This window comes from Tympanuchus pallidicinctus, unplaced genomic scaffold (genome assembly GCF_026119805.1).
Source record: "Tympanuchus pallidicinctus isolate F22 unplaced genomic scaffold, pur_lepc_1.0 scaffold22, whole genome shotgun sequence".
NCBI classification, from domain to species: Eukaryota; Metazoa; Chordata; class Aves; order Galliformes; family Phasianidae; genus Tympanuchus; species Tympanuchus pallidicinctus.
In genome coordinates this window covers 31,914,125-31,933,227 of record NW_026294739.1, presented here as the reverse complement: position 1 = coordinate 31,933,227, position 19,103 = coordinate 31,914,125, and the positions used below count along the sequence as shown (strand labels likewise).

At 41.2% G+C, this 19,103-nt stretch overlaps 1 protein-coding gene and 1 long non-coding RNA gene across 2 annotated transcripts; one reads left to right on the top strand and one right to left on the bottom strand.

Moving 5' to 3' along the window:
* Positions 1-2,469: 2,469 nt before the first annotated feature.
* Positions 2,470-5,774, top strand: CIAO2B (cytosolic iron-sulfur assembly component 2B). The gene is made up of 5 exons (XM_052686386.1): positions 2,470-2,689; positions 2,763-2,842; positions 3,064-3,189; positions 3,605-3,650; positions 4,179-5,774. The coding sequence occupies exons 1-5, from the start codon at positions 2,554-2,556 to the stop codon at positions 4,274-4,276; spliced, it is 486 nt and encodes a 161-aa protein (XP_052542346.1). The 5' UTR covers positions 2,470-2,553; the 3' UTR covers positions 4,277-5,774.
* Positions 5,775-6,413: 639 nt separating this feature from the next.
* Positions 6,414-19,050, bottom strand: LOC128082329 (uncharacterized). Its single transcript, XR_008207611.1, has 5 exons — positions 17,930-19,050; positions 13,439-13,713; positions 12,239-12,384; positions 7,810-8,099; positions 6,414-6,538 (listed from the first exon to the last, which is right to left on the bottom strand). It is a non-coding gene; the product is annotated as an uncharacterized LOC128082329 (long non-coding RNA).
* Between the last annotated feature and the right edge of the window lie 53 nt (positions 19,051-19,103).

Here is a 19,103-nt window from a genome sequence, read left to right as displayed (position 1 = left end):
CTTTTGTTATTTTCATAAAAACATCTCAAGATGGTTTCATTAAAAATAAAAAGTCACTTTTGCATTGAGCTTATTAGGATTCTTTTGCAGATTGCTAATACAAATAGAAGAGAGGTACTGCTCTTGAAAACTACTACCCTGTAATTTATTAGTGCAGTAGCTTCCCCATCAGCAGTTAAAAAAAAATATATATATCAAAAATCAAAATCAAAGACTTTGCATCTCACCTTCTGTTCCACAAGTGGTGAATGTTAAACTACAAACCAAGATACAAAGCAAAGAAATCTGGGTTTGAGGAGCAATTTTTCTCCTAAGTTGGATTCCAGATTATTTTCTGTTTTTTATGTGGAAGACACTGGTACAAAGGCCTCTGCTGACTGTGCTCTTAGTAGGGAGCACAGCTAAATTCCCTTCTGAAAATGCACTGCATTAAGCACTTTCAGAGCTGTAACTGAAATGAAGAACAAATACAATCTCTTAGTGTAACATACCTGTCATTACCTGATCCTGATGATGGATGATTTGGCCCAGCATCAACTGTGAACAATGAAAGGTCTTATCCTAGTTAATCTGTTTTTACTTCTACAATCCTATACACACCTCAATTTCCATTTAAATATTTACTACTTCATATTTTGAATCTTATAAGTGCTACAAGGAGTGAAATTTTAAAGAGTTTCAGAGCTACTGACTAAAATTCTTGTAAATAAACAAACACAACAAAAAGTGTTTGCAGATTACAAATAACTGGGAAGAAAGGAAGCTTAGTTATTGCAAAGGTTTAACAAGTGTTAGCATATCTGCACCACAATTAGCATGGTATGTGTGCTTTTCTGCAAGAACTGGCCTCCAACTTCCAAATTAGTTTTTTAACTCTTTTGCATATTTAAAAATAAATGGGATATTAAAGCTGAGGGCCAAATTACAGCATCTTTTCTGTGACTGCACAAGGCAACAGAAAAGCCTCAGTGTAGGTTAGAAAGCAAGGCCAACACCTTATGGTACGTGTACTTCCCTCAAAAGACAAGGAAAAGACCATGACCACTCCTTCACTACAAAACAGCTTCCTATGGTGGAAATAAGCTGGCTATCCAAAACTGCCCAGTTTTCCCCTTTTGGCTGAGAAATCTCAAAAAGTTCTGTAGTCCAGAGGAGCATGACAACACTTAAAGCAAGTAACTGGCCTTAAACAGATAAGCCTCAAGGTCTTCTTCACAGTTGGATCTACAAGTCTAGCCTGCTCCACTAGCTCCCAGTTTTCAGCAGGCAGAACACTACATAATGGATCTGTGTTTCTCCACCTTTGATTCATTTTACATCTCCCAGATGCACAATGTCACCAGAACTCAGTTGCAAAGCATACTGCTCCAGGGTCTGCTGCACTGCTTTCACTTCATTCACCTCCAAAATAAAGACGCTGCAGAGCCATCTTCTCCATAACAGATGGGTAATACATCATTTTTTCACTGTAAATAGTTCCTCCTCAAAATATCAAAACAGGAAGTGAGACCTATCAGCTCAAATGAGCTCTAGGCTATCCCACCTTATCAGCCCTCACTCACCTCATCAGCTTGAGTCATCACCTCCTTATCCTTTTTCTCCCTCTTCTCTGTGAACAAAATCAGTATCAGACATATTAGCAAGTAGATAGATTGCTATTTAATTTTTAGTGATCTAAGAAAATAAACATTTTTTCACTTTTATTAGTGCTCTGAATTGAAAGAACTGTTTATCACGGCAACAATACCAACAGAAAGAGCACTGAAGCTGCCGTTCCATTCAGAGCCAACCGTTACAAGTCACACACAGAAAAGCTCCTGGTGCACAACCCGCATCCAGCAGCAGCGACAGGGATCAAACGGCTGCCCAGTGCGCGGGCACAGCTGCGCCGGAGCTGCTTACACAAACGTCTGTCGCGAGTAACACAGGAGTAAAGCTTTTATTTCTTCCGGCTGCCAGCAGGGCGGCTCGGGCGACCGGTGTTTCATTATCCATAACCGTACCTCGAGGCAGCCAGCAGCTGTCACTCGAGAGATAACAACAAAAACCAATCGTTTCTTTTTTGTGATAACAAATCTTTTCTTTTGTGATAAGTAATCAAATATATGGCTGAGAAGCTGAAGCAAGATACTGCGTGTTTACACAGAAGTCAATGCCTAACTCCTAAGACCAAGTGGTGAATGAAGCTGCGCTGTAAAACATCGCTACAGCCCCGATCGCTCCACTTACTGTAACAACGTGATTTTTTTTTTTTTTTTTACACGCAGTTTAATTTTTCAAATTAACTCAAAGACGAAAGACATTGCTTTAAGCAAAACATGACCCAACTCTCCCCAGCACCGAACTCCTCAGAGCCCCGCACCACGTCCCCGCACAGCTCCTCCCCCTGCCGGGCTCAGCTCCGCGCCGACACGCCAGCCCTCCGCACGGCTGCGCAAGGCTTCGATGCCGTTCCACCGCTCGCCCACGGGGGAGCACTCCGCACCAAAGCTCCCCGCCCGGTCCGGCGGCGAATTGCGTCCGGGCTCCTTCCGCCCCGCCGGCAACGCAGCCATGGTGGGCCCGGGCGGCGGCGTGCCGCTGGAGAACGCCAACCCGCTCATCTACCGCCGCTCGGGGGAGCGGCCCGTGACGGCGCGGGAGGAGGACGACGAGCTGCCCGACTCCATCGACGACCGCGAGATCTTCGATATCCTGCCGGCTGGGAGGGCGGGCGGGGGTGAGGGGGGGCGGCCTCCGTCCCGCTTTCCTTAACGCCGCACATCTCATCCGCTCCATTAACGACCCCGAGCATCCCCTGACCCTGGAGGAGCTGAATGTCGTCGAGCAAGTTCGAGTTAAAGTGAGACTGTCTTATTTTTGCTGTTGTTGTTTTTCCTCCTTGTTTGTTCATTACTTTTTTTTTTTTTTTTTTTTTTAACCGTGAGAAGACGTGTATTATGTGAATTTACTGCATTTAAACATAGTGCTTTAAGTCCTCAGCAAAGAAAACCCGAGCAGTGCTGTGCATGGTGTGCTGCAGGCAGGGCACAGCAACAAACCTGTTGGTTTGTTTTCCAACAGGTGAACGATGCCGAGAGCACCGTGGCAGTGGAGTTCACACCCACCATCCCACACTGCAGCATGGCAACGCTAATCGGCCTGTCCATAAAAGTGAAACTGATCAGATCACTGCCTGAGAGGTTTAAGGTGAGTAGTAAAGTCACTCTGGAAAGCAGAAGAGACGGATGGTGTTCAAAAGCAACTAAAACTTTTTGCTCCACGTTATGGAGGAGGGAAACGCTCCAGGCTGAGGAAGGAACTAAACTAGCAGAGCAGAGCTGCAGTTCTCTGCTGGTGGCATCGCAGCTGATTGGGGTTGTGGTGTGAAGGCATGAGGGCACAGAAGGAAATGGCAGTGCTTTAGCCCTCTGCCTGAAGGAGGCTTATGCAGGTGGAAATGTGGTGTTCTTTTGGACTTGGTTTTATTCTTGCTGGTACAGCATCTGTCCATGCCAGAAATGTCTGTTGTTGTTGCTTTGTTTTGCTGTTTTCTTAATTAAATACTTTGAGCTTCCGGTGTTTTGTTGACTTGTCTCCTTTTTCTTTCTCCATACTTTTTAAGATGGATGTTCATATAACACCAGGAACACATGCCTCTGAACATGCAGGTAAGTGTTTTATTGCTCTGTTGTGTGGTTTTCTTTTATTAATCCAAAAATTAGAGAGAAGATAGATTCCTCCACCTGCAGATCAGCTGTTTAACATCTGGGATTGTACACAAACCAGCCCCTTCTGGGAGATGTTACAGAACAGGAATGTGTAATAACAGAACTTAGAAGTACTCAGTGTCTTAGATTAAATGTTTCCTTGGATAGCCTGTGCTGTCAAATAGTGATTGCTTTACCTGGAAGGCACAGAAAGAGGGGGAAGGCAGGAGGTAAATTTCCTCTCCTGTTACACGTACACATGCATAACTTCCTGCTGCTGAATTACAAATAACTTACTGGTTTGAGATCTGCTAATGTGCCGTCTTTGACTTTAGACCACAGCTTTGTGATATAGTTAGCATCTGTGGAGTTATTTTAGCTGAGTACCACAGCAACACTGAGACTATTAGTCTCACGGTAAAGTGCTTCTAAAAAGACCTCTTGTACCAATATTTTGACCAGTTCCTTGTGGTATTTTTTTCTGTGCAGTTAACAAACAGCTTGCTGATAAAGAACGTGTAGCAGCTGCTTTGGAAAACTCTCACTTACTGGAAGTGGTAAATCAGTGTTTGTCTGCTAGATCATAATTGCCTGATCAGGAAACCATTAGTATTCTGCTGTATTAATTTTGTATATAAGTGGTGTTGCTAATGCTACATGTATCTATGAGCAAAATAAAACTACCTTAAAGAAGTGTTCCATTACTTCTTCAAAAAAATAAAAAGCATGGAGAAAATTAGCTTGCTGGTAGCTATAAAGCTGTGATGTAAATTGGCTTTTTCCATTTGTTAATTATTGCACTGGTGTGATTTGTGTTCTGAACTTTTAAAAAAGATTTGGTTGAACTTGCTTTTAACAGGTTTCTTACTGTCTAAAGACTAGTTATAGACTGCATTTTAGAAGTGGAGTTTGCGCACTGGGTTTCACAAGTATACCAAGTTAAGTAGCAGTTAAAATCTTTATACTCATATGATTATTTTGGACTAACACAGTTTTTCCTTCAAACATCAAGATTTCTACAAATTCCTGTGTGCCAAATTGTAAAACATTTGCAGCAATAACTGTAAGCAATTTTAAATCATCTAATTTATCATTATTATTATGTTAATCTAAACAGCCAGTATGGAGGGCTCTTTAGATATGTATAAAATGTGACTTGCTTTTCCTTACTCATCACTTGTATCAAATGCAGTATCTTTGAGGAGGTTTTTGTTTCTTTGTTTTCTGTTTTCCTTCCTCCCTCCTGACAGGAGGAAATCTTCGGTAGTTTTCAGTTGAAGTGATCCAGCTACTCTGCTGAAAACCTTTCCTGGTAGAGTTTGACAGCTGTGTCAAACTTAGTGATTTCACAAACATATAGTGATTTCACTATATGTTGCTTTAAACATATACAGGTTTAGCAGTGATATTTAGCCTGCGCTTCTGGTCTGCGAAACATGGCATTTGAACTGTAGGGATTAGTGGCATAAAAATTCATTCAGATAGAATTCCATTATTAATTTGAACTTTCTTAAGAGTTGTTTCTAATACTGGAAAAATAACAGCTTGTAATAGTTCTGACAAGTATTTTGGTGCAGACGTACCATATTATGTATCAGCTATGTAGTACGTTTATCAGTTATTTACAGAGTAATTAGTATGGAGTTCTTGGTTGGGTTTTTTTTTTGTTTGTTAGTTAGATGTGCGATAGTGATGCTTTACGTTTCAGTATTTTGTATTGGATAATCTCAGATGCTATTTCAGAAACAGTAAACCTTATGAAGGACATTATGTAGACACCACAGCCTGCTGGAACAGGCTAGGCTGTGTTGCCAGGAAAGTAAGGCAGTGGTAAACCAAGTGAAATGGTGAAGTTCTTATATACAAGAAAACAGAACAGCAGCAAATCCAAATCTACTCATTTTAGAAATTACTCACCCAGTATGCACAGAGCTTCTGTAGAAGGCCAACTCTTCAGCAGCGTTTATTTGCTTATTTGATTAGCATCCTTCAAATAATGAGCGTTTGGTTTGATGTTTGAATGAAACTGGAAATAAAAATAATATTTATGTAAAATTAATGCTAATAAAGGAGTAGATTGACACACCTGCTAATATGCTCTTTGTCTCTCAGGCCTAATCACTGAACTGATCAGTCCTGACACTGCCAGCCTTTGCACCACTTCAGCTCTGGCAGTATGTGAAAGCAACTCATAAGCAATATGCTTGATATTGATTTTTTTTTATTATTTTTAATAGTAAAATGAAACTTGTCCTTCCAGATTTTGTGGAAGACAGGAATGCAAATATGGGGGGTAATAGAAAGATGAGTAGGCTGCAAACAGATGTTTGATGTGCTTTAACCTATGTATGAAACAGAGAAGGAATTAGTAAATTATACTTTATTTTATCTGCTTCTTAGCATTCACCACTACATAATAATAGTAACAAATAATTTATTGGATGTTAGCACTTGTCTTACAAGCCATGTTACGCAGTAATCCTATGGGTGCACTTTGCACTGCTTACTTTTTCAGAGAAGCAACAGTATGTGGTTAGGTTGTTCATAGTACATATTTCAGAGGTGACTTTTCAGTAAAGGGACTTTATTACAGTGTCAAACAAAAGGTCTGACTCCTGCTACTTAAGAATGGTTAATTCCATACCTTTGGATCTGGTATGTTTCTTTAAATGATGTGGATGTTACATTAATTAGGTGAGAGAAACAACAGAAGGGACAAACCGTTGTTACTGGGCTGAAGATCGCAGTTCCTTCTGTATGGGGCTCCCTCAGCTTGAGTGCTTTCTGAATGCTGATGTTCTGCCTCTTTCAGCAAAAATCTTCCAGCTTTAATGATCCCTATCTATGGCCTGATGTACGAAGAGTAAGTGGGAGAAGAAAACATTAATTTGTTACAAGTATTTCTTCACAGACTGCTCTTTCCCCATTTCCTCCCCCCTCAAAAAAGCCCCCTAACATTAGCCTCTCCAGTGCTTTGTAATAGGACACATTTCATTAAAATATGGCTCTTTAGAGCAGCTGCATGGAATACAGTCGCATTCAAGTCCAGGAAAAATGCCAGAAGCAGACATCTGTTTCACACTCCTAGGCTCTGAGAAGAGTCCTCCAGGAGGACTGAATGGCGTTAATTCCTCTTAATCTACAAACACTGTGACAAAACCTCTCTAGGGTCGCTGGCTGTGTTGCATGCTGGAGTAACCTGCCTTGTGTTTGAGCCAGCAGACCAACACAGTTTGTGTGGCTCAGGCTCTGCTGCTCTGCACATGCTTGGGCCTGCACGCATACATCTACTTCCTGGGAGGAAACAGACTTCTTTCTAGCTACTCTCGTGCTGTCATTGCTGCCCAGTATCTGCAACTTCTGAAGACTCAAACTCCCAAATTCACTATCGGTGGCTACAAAGCAGCTCAGCAGTTTCGTATCCAGAAATGTTACTGATCTCTTCCTGGAAGAAGTGACAAGAAGAGCTTGGCATTTCAGTGGACAATATTTCTTGTGTTTCCTTGCATGGAGTGATGTGTGCTACACGTTGGCAACAGTTAATTAAAAAAGAAGTTATTTTAGTTTTCCAACTGTACTTAAGATTGATGGGTTTGTAACAACTAAGTGCTTTGATAAGAATCTCCCTTGGGAGCACTGATTTATAACATGCTTTACAGTAGTTGTTTTTATAGTTGTTAAAAACATTTCCCTCTAGCCTGTCAAGCAGATAGCTGTACCACTCTTCCCCCCTCATGAAATGCACTGTTTGGCATAAATACAGACTGAGCAAGCACACAAGTTTTTTCCTTAAAACAAAATTAATATAGCAAAATCTTTCAAATGTTTCTATGGAAAATACCAAAAAAGAGGAGGAAAAAGAAAGGAAATTGAAGCTATGACTGGAGTGTTTAAATCTGCTGGTATATTTCACAACCATTTACCAGCAATGTTTAATGGAAAACATATGACTTTTTTTTCATTCAGGAAAATGCTGAAAATAACATTTTCACAAAACACAAGAAGCAAAGAGCCCTCGTTTTGTTCAGTGTTTCAGTAGTTGCAGAATATATGCTACTGAGTTCTATAAACTTTCTACGTATTTCTTAACATCTGTTCATACATTTCTTTTATGTTTTACCTGTAAGGAGCTTTTGCATCCTGTGGCAGGTTACCTCCATCGCTTAACTTTGTGGCGAGAGGAACAGCACTGTCTGTAGTCATAAGGACATCCTGGTTGGTTGAACCGTTGGAGACCCTGCTATCCCACCTTGATGTACAAATGCATCAGAGCAGCAGCATAATTTGCAAGTAGCTTCTTCGATTTCAGTGCTTTTCACGAGTTGTTGCAGCACACACAAGTTTCAGTTGACAAGGCTGTGCTCTTCACAAGTCTCTGAATCCTGCCATTAGTTCAGCTCTCACTCAGGGCTAGAAGGAGAGAGCAGGACAAAAGTTAATTTCCATCAAGTCAGTGGAATAAATGTAACATGGCAGTGGAGAGCAGCTGCTATCTTAGAGTTTTGGGAAGGCATAAGAAAAAGAGAAGAAAATAGCAGGGCCATACTACACCTCACTGTGCTACCCTGGATTTGTTTTCCCTCCGCCCTGTCTTTCTGGGTCATTACACAATCCATCCCATAGTTCCCTCACATTGCAGCAGGAAACAGGAAAGTCTTTGTTGTCTCACTGTCATTAAGTCCAAGTCCATTCCCCACAAAAAGCAACAAGAGAGAAGAGACAACAACAATTACCTATGTAGAATTAATGCTTTAATTTGACCAACGGAGATGCACTCCTTTCCAAAATCATGAGCACAACAGCCAGTGAGTGTGGACAGCAGTCGTGCCTACACAGCCTAGCAGGAAAACCTCAGAGACCAGCAAGTCTTCCAGGATTGCCAAGCTCTCTTGTCTGTATGTGGTTCTCTCCATTTTGATTTTTCTTGGGATGATGTTTTATTGTAGCTTTTTTTTTTCTTTAATCTACCCAATTAATCTCATCTGAGTCCCCATCAGATGCCTCTCACATGATTTTGACCAAAATAACCTCAGTACAATGTCAGCAGTTTGCTTAACACCAGGATGCCCAGCAGCTTCAGTTCTCTATATTTTGCTCATGGAAGAGCTGGCACATGATCTGTCTGAGGATTGTGAAGGTGCCTAAGCAGCGGTATTTGTTTTCGTCACTTCTGCAAAGTAACAAATAAATCAACCCTGTAGTTTGCAATGCTTGCATGAAAAAATTGGTTAATGCCAACAGACTTTTTTTTTTCCCCTCCTGTTTTATAAGCATATAAGCGATGAAGCCTCGTCATATTTGTATAGTTGTTATTGTTAGTAACAAGAATATTGGGCCATTCCTAGCAAAAATTTGAGTTGTTTAATTTTACAAATGAAAAGTAAACATTGTATTAGCTTTAATCTGTACACATCAGCTATGTATCATACAAGTTCAATGCTCGCAATATGTTCTATTGAACCTTTAAAACTGCAGGGACTTTGTTATGAATATTGTGGTCTTCATCCTCTTCAAAGCTGCTTCGGCCTTTTACTGACTGCAAACATATTGGGGTGTTTTTTTTGTTGTTGGTTTTTTTTTTTTGCATGCCTAATGGAACAACTCCTGTTTCAGCACAAAGAAAGATAAGATGAAAAAGACAACACAGTATGAATTGTGGCTCGGTCAAGTTAGAGAGAATGGAAACAATCCCACAGAACAGACTCTGGAATATACAAATACAGTAACATGCCAAAGAGAGGAAGTACATGTGTGAAAGCTGCCAAGACTGATGTAATGTCTGATCAGCTGCATTCAGGTCTGTACCACAGAAGCAGCAATGCACAGATCCTGTGCTGCCACAAACAGGGACAACTGGAGAGGCACTGCCCTGCTGCACGGAAGATGTTTTCCTGGCTGGGTCTCCTGGCACTGCTGTGTGAGATGTGGCCCAGCCACAGACTGCATCGCTGCACTCAGACTGTGAAACAAGGTCTGGCAGCTCTGCAAGCCAAATAAAGTTAAGGTACAGACAAATTCTCAGCGTGATGCAGAAAAGGATACACAGAGAAATGGGATGGCTGAAAGTAATACCAGCTTACAGCTTCAGATGTGATCACGGGTTGTAACGATGCGCGGTGTGCATTACCCCAGCAGATGGTGCTATGATTTCACGGGGGTCAGCGGCTGTCCTGCGATCCTACCAGCACAAGCGCTACTGAGTATCGGGCAAACGTCTTTATCCAGAGTTCCCACTTTGTCCTCACCCAGCAGAAGGTGACTGCGTCTGTCAGATGGGGAGGTGCTCGTCCTGCCTGTCTGCTTGGGGTACGAAGGCAAATAGTGCCTGTGCTGCCCCTGTTAGTCCTGATCAATTTTTTTTATTTTCCCTTACCTGAACCCCTTCAGACTCATAAAACCAGTGTGCACCACTCACAACCATTCTGTCACTACATAGACAGGACACATAACCAGGTGCCTCCTCCACTAGCAAAATCTCCTTTTCAGTGCTGACAATTCCTACTGAAGTGACACACAATTTATTTCAGCTGACTTAGTAATTATTGAAGCATTCAATTCTAATTAGGATTGTGGTTAATGAAATCTGCCATAAAATCATTTCAGTTTTTTAGCCTTCATAAATGAAATTACAAATATTTAACAAATATAGAGAAATAAATAGATACAGCATACAATGCATCGTTATTTTCTTTGCCAGTTCATCAACAGAAGCCTATATATCGATATGACTTGATGATGACAGGATGATAGACTCATTTTTCCAATGAGCAGTTTTCTTCTTATAAGGGAAAGAGCACTGCATCCGTATGAGATCATCTAGGAAAGCCCTCCTTCCTGAAAAATACTATATTCTTTTTGGTTGCCTAGCTACATGCTGCTGTTACCTTAGAAGGCTGTAGTTCATCTAAATTATTCTGGTGGTGCTGATGTGCTTGAGCAGGGGAGTAATGCAAATATATAGCCCTTTCTTTGGTAAAGATTATGAAAGAAGGATTATGCAGAGGGTAGAGTGAATGTGAAGAGCCTTTGAAGAAATGCTGTTTACTATACTCATCATGGTGGGTTTTTTTTGTTTTTGTTTTTTTAATTAATTGTTGAATAAAGATCATTTCCACCTCATAGCCTTGGATGAGTGAGCAGGCAGTGAAATCACAGACTTGCTGCTTTTGACGTGAAACCTCTGATGCCAAGGAGCCAATTGCTTGGTTAATGCTAATTACTGCTATGAGTAAGCTTGGAGAAGGGAAAAGGCTGTCAAGGCCTGATTCTGCACTCATTTCCAAAACTGTGAAACAGGAAAAATGCCATGAAAGGCAGAGACTGCTGAATTTCATTAGCAAAGGGTTGATCACCAAGTTCTTCTTTGAATATAGGTAGCTTTGATTATTTGGAAAATTAAGACCGGCCTGTTAAAATGCCTAAGGCCCAAAGATTTTTATTGTAATATGTCTGTCGAAGACAACTCTAACAGGGAACTCTGCCTCCAGGCATGAGACTGAGATTGAGGGCATAAGCAATAATTCTCAGGCATTTTCCCAGCATGACCAGCAAGACAGCTTGCTGCTGCCTCTCCAAAGATTCCAGTACATGGTATTCACTGGCTGTGCTACCACGGTGTTCATCTGAGAGTAGTAAGAAATTGGTTTTCTTCATTCATCTTATCTGCTTCACTGAAAACAATTTGGGTTTAGTTAGATATAGGTTGATACGGGACTAGCCAGGACTGAATGAATTTTAGCACTGGAGTTTTGATTTCACTTACTCTCGTTAGGGCTGATCATTTTACACCTTTGGAGAGAAAATGACATACAATGAAATTTATTATTATTACTGTTTTTCCCAAGAGTAAGACTAGAAAGAATTTTGACAAGTGAGAATAACAAAGTCCATACAATTCTAGTTTATCTTTACAATAAGCCTGTTGGAGGTCTTCATAGGATTATCCTAAATAGCAGCAGAGGCAAAGCAGAAAATGAGACACTTAAAAGAATGCCTTTTACTGTTGTTATACCGAAGTGCATTCCAGCCATACAAATTCTGGGTTTCTCCTGGAACAGATGATAGAATCTTTCACATGGAAATTCCTACACATTTTACATTAATGATTCTATGAGATCACTCACCACAGGAGAAGACAACCATACATTCTGCACCAGGTTACAAAGAAGCGTAAAGCCTTTCTAATTCAAATTCATAAGTCTTCTCCAGGAGTGAGAGTTTTTTTCCTTGGCTTCAAGCTTTTTCCACATTGAAGTGAAAAAGAAACTGAGTTATCCCCACATGGTAAACAAGACCAGGTTTCATTACCTAAAGCAAAAGGGCAGCTGTGTTTTACGACTGGTCACCATCAGTCCCTACCAGAAGCCTCATACAAGATGCAGCTACTCTAAGCATTATAAAATGCACATTCAGACACAAAACTATATTTCTGTGTAAGAAAATATAGATTTAAAAATTCATGTCCTTTTCCTGATCTTATACACAGAAGAGGGCAGCACAGTTAAAGTTTCACTTCACATTGTCACTAACATTATAAATTTCTGCCTTACCTCTTTTCTTTGGTGACAGATCTACATGACTCAGCATGGCAAGTGTGTTGTTTATTTCCAGAGAGGACCACAGGCCTGCTCCTACTTCGGGATTTTCATTGCAAGGACACTTTTCTTTGCCATGGAAGCCACATCCATGGAAGCATCTGTAATACAGTGATTTTATTTGGGATTATTCATTACTTAGATATAGTCCAGATTTTAAGCCTCCATATCCCCAAGTCTTCTTGATACCTCTGTAGTGTACTGAACGTAACTAATGCTTCATTCCCTGATGCAGTCTGCCATGATCATGGCACCCTCACTGTAATCTCTTGCTGTAGAAAAGTTTTCCCTTACAAATATGCTTTTCCTTCTACAAGTTTCTGTGACTTTTCTGCAGTACTAAGGGGAAGATGCCTGCCAACAAGCAACTTTTGAAGACCTTGTTCTGCGGGCATATTGAATAAATGGGTTCTGTGGGTTGCCATGGGCAGCTTTAGGCTGTTTTCTACCCAATTTCCTGGCTATTAAATATTAGTTCCTCAACAAAAGAGAACTACAGTAGGTCTGTGAAAATGTTACTTAATGCTTAATTGAAAAAGAGTAAGTAGATGCTAGGAATTTTCAGGTCTAAACAAAATTAGAAAGTATCTCTTCCCAACTCATAAATCCACAGTGACCTGCAATTTGAATAATCTGCATTTCTGGTCCCCTCACTTCTAAAAAGATGTATTGGAAGTAGGAAATATTCAGAGAAGAGTAATTAAGCAAAAGGTTTACACGAGTGACTGAATACATGAGATGTCTCAACTGAGAGGCAATTTCTGAAGGAAAATATAAAATCATTATGCGTATGCAGAAAAAAATTACACTCTTGCTTTACAATACAGTAACAGGGGGGTGTTGCAGGTTATAAAAATTCTACACGGCTTAAAAGCAATTAGAAAAACATATAGAAAAAAAAAAAATGCATCAGCAGCCTCTGAGCAGTGGGAATACATGGCAGGCATACGGGTGCAGTTTTAACTGCTTATCATGTCCTTACTGCCAGTTCTTCAGATATCAGCTGCTGACTGCTGGAAACTGGATGTAAGTTGAGTCTGACCCAGTACAACTCCTTTAATTTGTTATTGTAAATAGATTCATTCCCCTTGCCAAGAGCTACTGCTGGTAAATGATAAATCTTACATTGCAAATTGCTTCCTTACCACTATGTACCTCTCAGTAGGACAACCAGCCATTTACTTTGCACGCTCTTTAAACCAGCTTCTGTTGCAATGTGTAAATTCAGAAGCTTTTTCACAGCATCAGACTTCTAGGTATTTTGTGAAAGGGGTCTCTGAAATCCACACTGAAGAGTATACATCCCACAGGAATTGTAACAAGATATTTAGCATTACAGCCAGGGACGGACGGCCCATCTCTTCCCCAGTATATTGTAACAGGGTAATTTCTTGGTACTGTGGTGCACTTTGTCAAAAAGTGGCTATGAACTGTATAGGGAAAAATGAAATTAGATACAACACTTGTGCAACTTTTTTTTTCAGACGGGTGATTCACCTGGCTCAGCTGTCATGAGGATTAAACAGTACTGGAAGCTTTTGAGATTACTCAAAGCAGTGAGAAATTCAGGACAGCCGGGACACAAAGCACGTTTCCAATCAGTCCTATCCCAAGTTATTTTTTACACTCTTTCATTTAAGAAAGACAGAGGTATTTACTTCAAAAGGAACAGATTTAAAGTTCATCCATTCTATGCTTCTACATTTAAAAATACAAACAATACCATATTTTTTTGTAGCACTGATGGGCAAGCTTTAGAATTTCTGGTCTGGAGCTGGAAGGAAACTAAGTAACTGTGAAAGGAACTGTAACAGGACAGAAAGCTCAGCAATAGCAGCAGAGCAGCAAGGTCCTGGGCTGCAGCAAGTGAGGACTTCCTCAGCAGCGGGCACAGAAAACAAAGGAAAGAATCTGCTTACCTTCAGAAGGCCTCAGGCAGGGATCTCCAGCAAGAAACCCTCACCCCCACTGCCAACTCTTCTATGAGGGCTGGGAAGGGCTGCATCCTGGCTCCATCCCTTCCAGTCGCTCAGGTGCACTGCATGCACGGAGCTCCCCTGGGTTGGCTCTGCCTTCCCACCAGGTGCTCAGTCACTGCTTCAGGCTGTGACTCAGCATTTCTGCTACAGGAACCAAGCTGGGATTAATTTTACTCTCTAATTTTACTTTCTCTACACTATGCTGTTTTCCACTGACTCCAAAGCTTGCATTTCTCACATCTCACTGTTGCAGCCCCAGCACATGGCTACCTCTACCCAGCAAAAGACATCAGCTGTGTTAAATGCAAGAGAAATTATGAGAATAAGCACGGCTCCTTGGCCGAAGGGAAGGCCCTGCTTTGGGAATGTGTAAATGCAGGTTCAGTACAGATGCAGCATTCATTGGGCTTGCAGACAAAGGAATCAACGCTAAGACTGAAAGCTCCACTGTTGATACAACCATTTGTACAGTTCAAACTGCAGTCTACTTTTGCACCACTGCAGATTAACGGCAAGGTAATGCAATATACCATATGCTACATGAAAGGCCTAATACTTACGTTCGTACAACACACAAACAGCCACTTGTGTGTATCTGTTCAGCACACAATATTAGTGTGTGTAAAATCACAGGGATGTGCAGAGAAAAAAAAATTAGGCCATGTGTGCACTATTGTACAAAGAGTAGTATAAAGAAAAAGTATTTTCTTCATTTCCCTGTAGCTGTTTTTATCTTGCTTATGTTAAAAAAGTAATGCAAACCACATTTCCTACCACTGCTTCTGTCTCTTCTCCCACTGGCCTAAGTCTCTCAGTTCTGTAATTAAAATAATAATAACAGCTGCTATTTCTTTTTTAATCTAGGTATTTGGGAGGTAGCCAGACTCAGGCTTCTGCAGGAGTAATGCTTCCTGTAACTTGGCAAGAACAGACCTTTGTGGATATCTCTGCAGTTTGTGTAGAAATAACTTCACCCACATAATGGCTGATTAATTAGACTTGAGGCAGTGCAGATGACTTGAAAAGTAAGAAGAAGAGAAACACACAGCTTCCAGCAAAGAGCCAAACTGAGAACAATACTTTCCCAAGCCTCACTCTGCTTATCCGGTCTTCGGGCTTTTCAGAATACTTCTATTATTTATAACAAGTGGGAAACTATTCCAATGTAAGACAACAACTAAAACAAAAACTAGAATTCAGTGGAAATAATCATTTGATGTAAAAATTATAAATGCAGTTTATAACATGGCATTTAACCTTGAATAAACACTGATGAGGTAGAATCACAGTTTATTCTTCCTCCAAAATTCTGCTTTTCCACCTGAAAATCTGAATGGAAAGCATTTTTAGTGTGCGTTTTTAGTGCACTCTCTTGGCCTCAGTACTTTTCATCATATGGAAGATGTAAAACATGCAGTTTGATCCTATAGTTCTAGTTATTTGTTACTGTGATAATAAAGCTTGCACTTGGTGTTTCTTTTTGCTATGCTAGATGCAGAGTGCATTTTGTCTAAATGACAAGCACGACTTTGCAGGGGGTGCAGTCAAAAATGCTTCTCAAAAGCTACAGAATCAATGGGGAAAAAAAGGAAAGGAAGAAGAAGAAAGAATGAGGAGAAAGGAAAGAGGAGAGGCGTGGGAGAGGGATACAAAGAGACTGGACAGTTAACAACAGTAAACAAGAAAAGGCACCTTAAATAAAGGGCAATTGAAATAATAAAAATGAAAATTGTACAAGGATGAAGGGAAACTAAACGAAGCAAAATGTTATCTGTTTTTAGAGAGCGTACATACAAAGTGAATATTTTGGATTGATTCAAAAATCAGAGACCCCAGTGGTTCCTCCAGGATCCCACAACACTCTGGTAGTTAGAATGGAATTAAACTGGGTGCCTGGCACCAAGGATAACCCAGTGCTTCTGGCCTCAGCAGAATTTGGTTGTTGCTTTCATTGAAACTTATTCCCTCCTCACACACTGAGGACGTGGATAGACAGTGGTCCTTGACTGCAGCTCTGCTGCTCGCTATGAAGTGGCTGCAGGGAATAAACACTGAAGGGCTCAAGAGCCACCTGGGACTCATGAACCACAGATGGTAGCACTGCTACAGTGATAACCTCAATTCGGAGTACTTCCAATCTACCATGCAGGCTGGAGCAGACCTTCACCTTCAGCACTGATAGACTCCAGGCCTGGCTCTATGTAAAATTTCCTGTTTCCATTTCAATATATAATGAACACTAGGCTTACTAAAAATATGAAGTACAGTATGTGACAGAAGCACTCTTTAATTAAAGCAAATCTTAGGCCAGTAGCAGCTAGTTCAGTGGAAAATAAAAATAGAAAAACAAGACTTTAGGATTTCTTTTACATAAAAATAAATTAGATACTATTTGTTAGAAGTAGAATCTTGTGTTAGTGGAAATGGAGGGCAAGTGATAAAGGAGAGGGTCTGAAAGTCCACCAAAGAAATTTAAATCAGCATCTTGGGTCTGTGTGGTCTCAGATGCATCCCACCAAAATCATTACGTGCTGCAGTACCGTGTGCAGGAATATACGTACATAGCAATAGCGAATAACAAACAGAATTACATGCTGTGTGAAGGAGCATGTTACATGTCTCAAGTGATGAACCTGAATTATCTGTTAATTCCTTCCAACTTCACAAAATAGCTGGATCTATTAGGATCAAGGGAGATAAAGCAGCTACGTGACCCCTGTGATCCCTCCCTCTCTGGTTCTACGCAGTGAGAACAGCCCTAACCGCCTTGGCACCGCACTCCTCCAGATGACTTGCAGTCATCCCTCTAGGAATAAGTGAAGCCTCAGGGACCTAATCCAAGGCCATCTCACTTTCTGCTGAAGGATGATTCACAGAACCCAGTGCCAGATCCCAGTAGTATCCTGTAACTGTGATGGTATTCTGTAACCATTAATTCATTCCTTGTACCTGGCTGCTGGCACAAAACAAAACATTTGCCACGTGGTCCTGAACTTTTGTAAGGTATTTTCTATTTTCAGACTCTCTTCCTGCTGAAATGCTGTTCTTTTAAAGTCTTTATTTAGCATTTTCATATGCCTTTCTTGTTCTTTTTGTTGTTTTGTTGGTTTTATTTTTAGTTTTGGTTGTGAGGGCTCTATCTTGCATTTACATCATTAAAACATTCACGATATTCATCAAAAGAGTTGGAATAAAAAATGGCTCTCGTTTCTTAGCTAGGTTTCGATCAGTAATGCTACACATGCCACAGAAGCAGCACAGTATCTTTAGTTCTGATGCCCCCCAGATTTTCCTTCTTACACACAGAAAAGAAATAAAATATCCCCACTTTATATTCCAGCTTTTAAAATTTGGCCCTGACACACAGTGAAGCCAGCAGGACGGACTGGTCCAAAAAATTCATAAAACCACTCAGTATTTTCAGGTGAGAATTTTTGGCAGAAATATTCAATTTTTTAAAAGTTAACTGAAGAAAAAACATTTCTGGAAGTATATTTGCCCACTTGGCTGCGTAAAAACACAGATTAATTGATGCGGTTTGCTAGATTTCAGATTATCCACATTAAGTAACCAACATGCATTTCAAATGCTATTGCTAATTTGTTTAAATATGATTTAAAATGTAAACCACGGCAATGTGTTCTGTTCATTTCACTGAAGCACTCACCACTTCTAACAACCAGACCGACGATTGGAACTGACGCGGCTATTTCGGTGCTGTTCTGAGGGACAGGCTGAGAGCGCTGCAAGCACTCCGTGATCTTCAACTGCCACATTCACACTTTAAACTGCAGTTATCAGGGCAAAGGGGTCAAAGCCATCCCAAGAGCATGGACTGGAGTTATAATTAGCTCCTGAAAATAAGAAAACATTCACTCGCTTTCATAGGAAAAAAAACATCTATTTCCTGGAGCCAGACCCTTTAGAGCAGTTATGTGTTTCTCTTGTCGCAGTTGAGTAGCCTCACAAAGTGGACATTATAAGGAAAAGATGTTTCTCAGTTGCTGTGTAGTATTTTACTTTCCATGCAACTGCTCAGCTCAGCCCAGAGACCTTCTTTCCTTTACCTGATTTCTACGTCCATTTATTACTTTCCATCAGCTCCCTATCTCCTTGCCTTCTTTAACCTTATTTCAGCAGCTGGTTTATTACCTTAAGCATTCACTAATCTGATGGCAACGGTCCCTACACCAAGTCACAGGGATTTTCCCGCACTGACCAGGCTGTAATCTTCTGGGAGCTGGAGCCAGGGCTATTTTGGCTGTAAGATGTCCACCGCGTCGCGGTTGCTAAGAAAACAATAAACTGTGTGCACGGTGCTGCGGTGAGCCATTCAGCACGCCAGCGTAGCTATCTGCTCGGCCCTTTCCTCACTTGATCACACGGTAATGACTGTGCTACTTAAGATAAAACCTTCACAGCCTCACTTTTGCTGCTCAGGTGAAATCGAGGGAAGAATTTGACCTTTATGTTTTAAATCAGCTTCTGAAACCGTTAACGCGGCACGCAGCAAGCGTTTGTATCGTGCCGTCACAGCATCTAGCACGGGGGCTTCTCCCCTCACCCTCTCCTGAACATTTAAGTAATCCAAACACGAAGCTATGACAATTTTGCACGCTTGCAAACGTTCTTCCTAACAATACTGTAGACAATACGGCTCCTGAGCCACGGCATAGGGCACCACGAGCCGAGGAGACCTGCCCGCGTACATCGCCAGCCCCGTGTTCAGTTTTCCCTCGGCGCAGCCTCGGGAAAGCAAAGCCCGGGCGGGGCCGGGCACGGCCGGGGTTCCCTCCGACGCGGGGTTCCCCTCCCTTCCCGTCGCGGAGGGCACCGGCGGC

Excerpts from the sequence above, each read along its gene's own strand:
- CIAO2B (XM_052686386.1), top strand. The coding sequence starts at position 2,554 with ATGGTGGGCCCGGGCGGCGGCGTGCCGCTGGAGAACGCCAACCCGCTC. Across the intron at positions 2,843-3,063 it reads TCGAGCAAGTTCGAGTTAAA|GTGAACGATGCCGAGAGCAC; the intron begins GTGAGACTGTCT and ends GTTTTCCAACAG. Across the intron at positions 3,190-3,604 it reads CACTGCCTGAGAGGTTTAAG|ATGGATGTTCATATAACACC; the intron begins GTGAGTAGTAAA and ends ATACTTTTTAAG.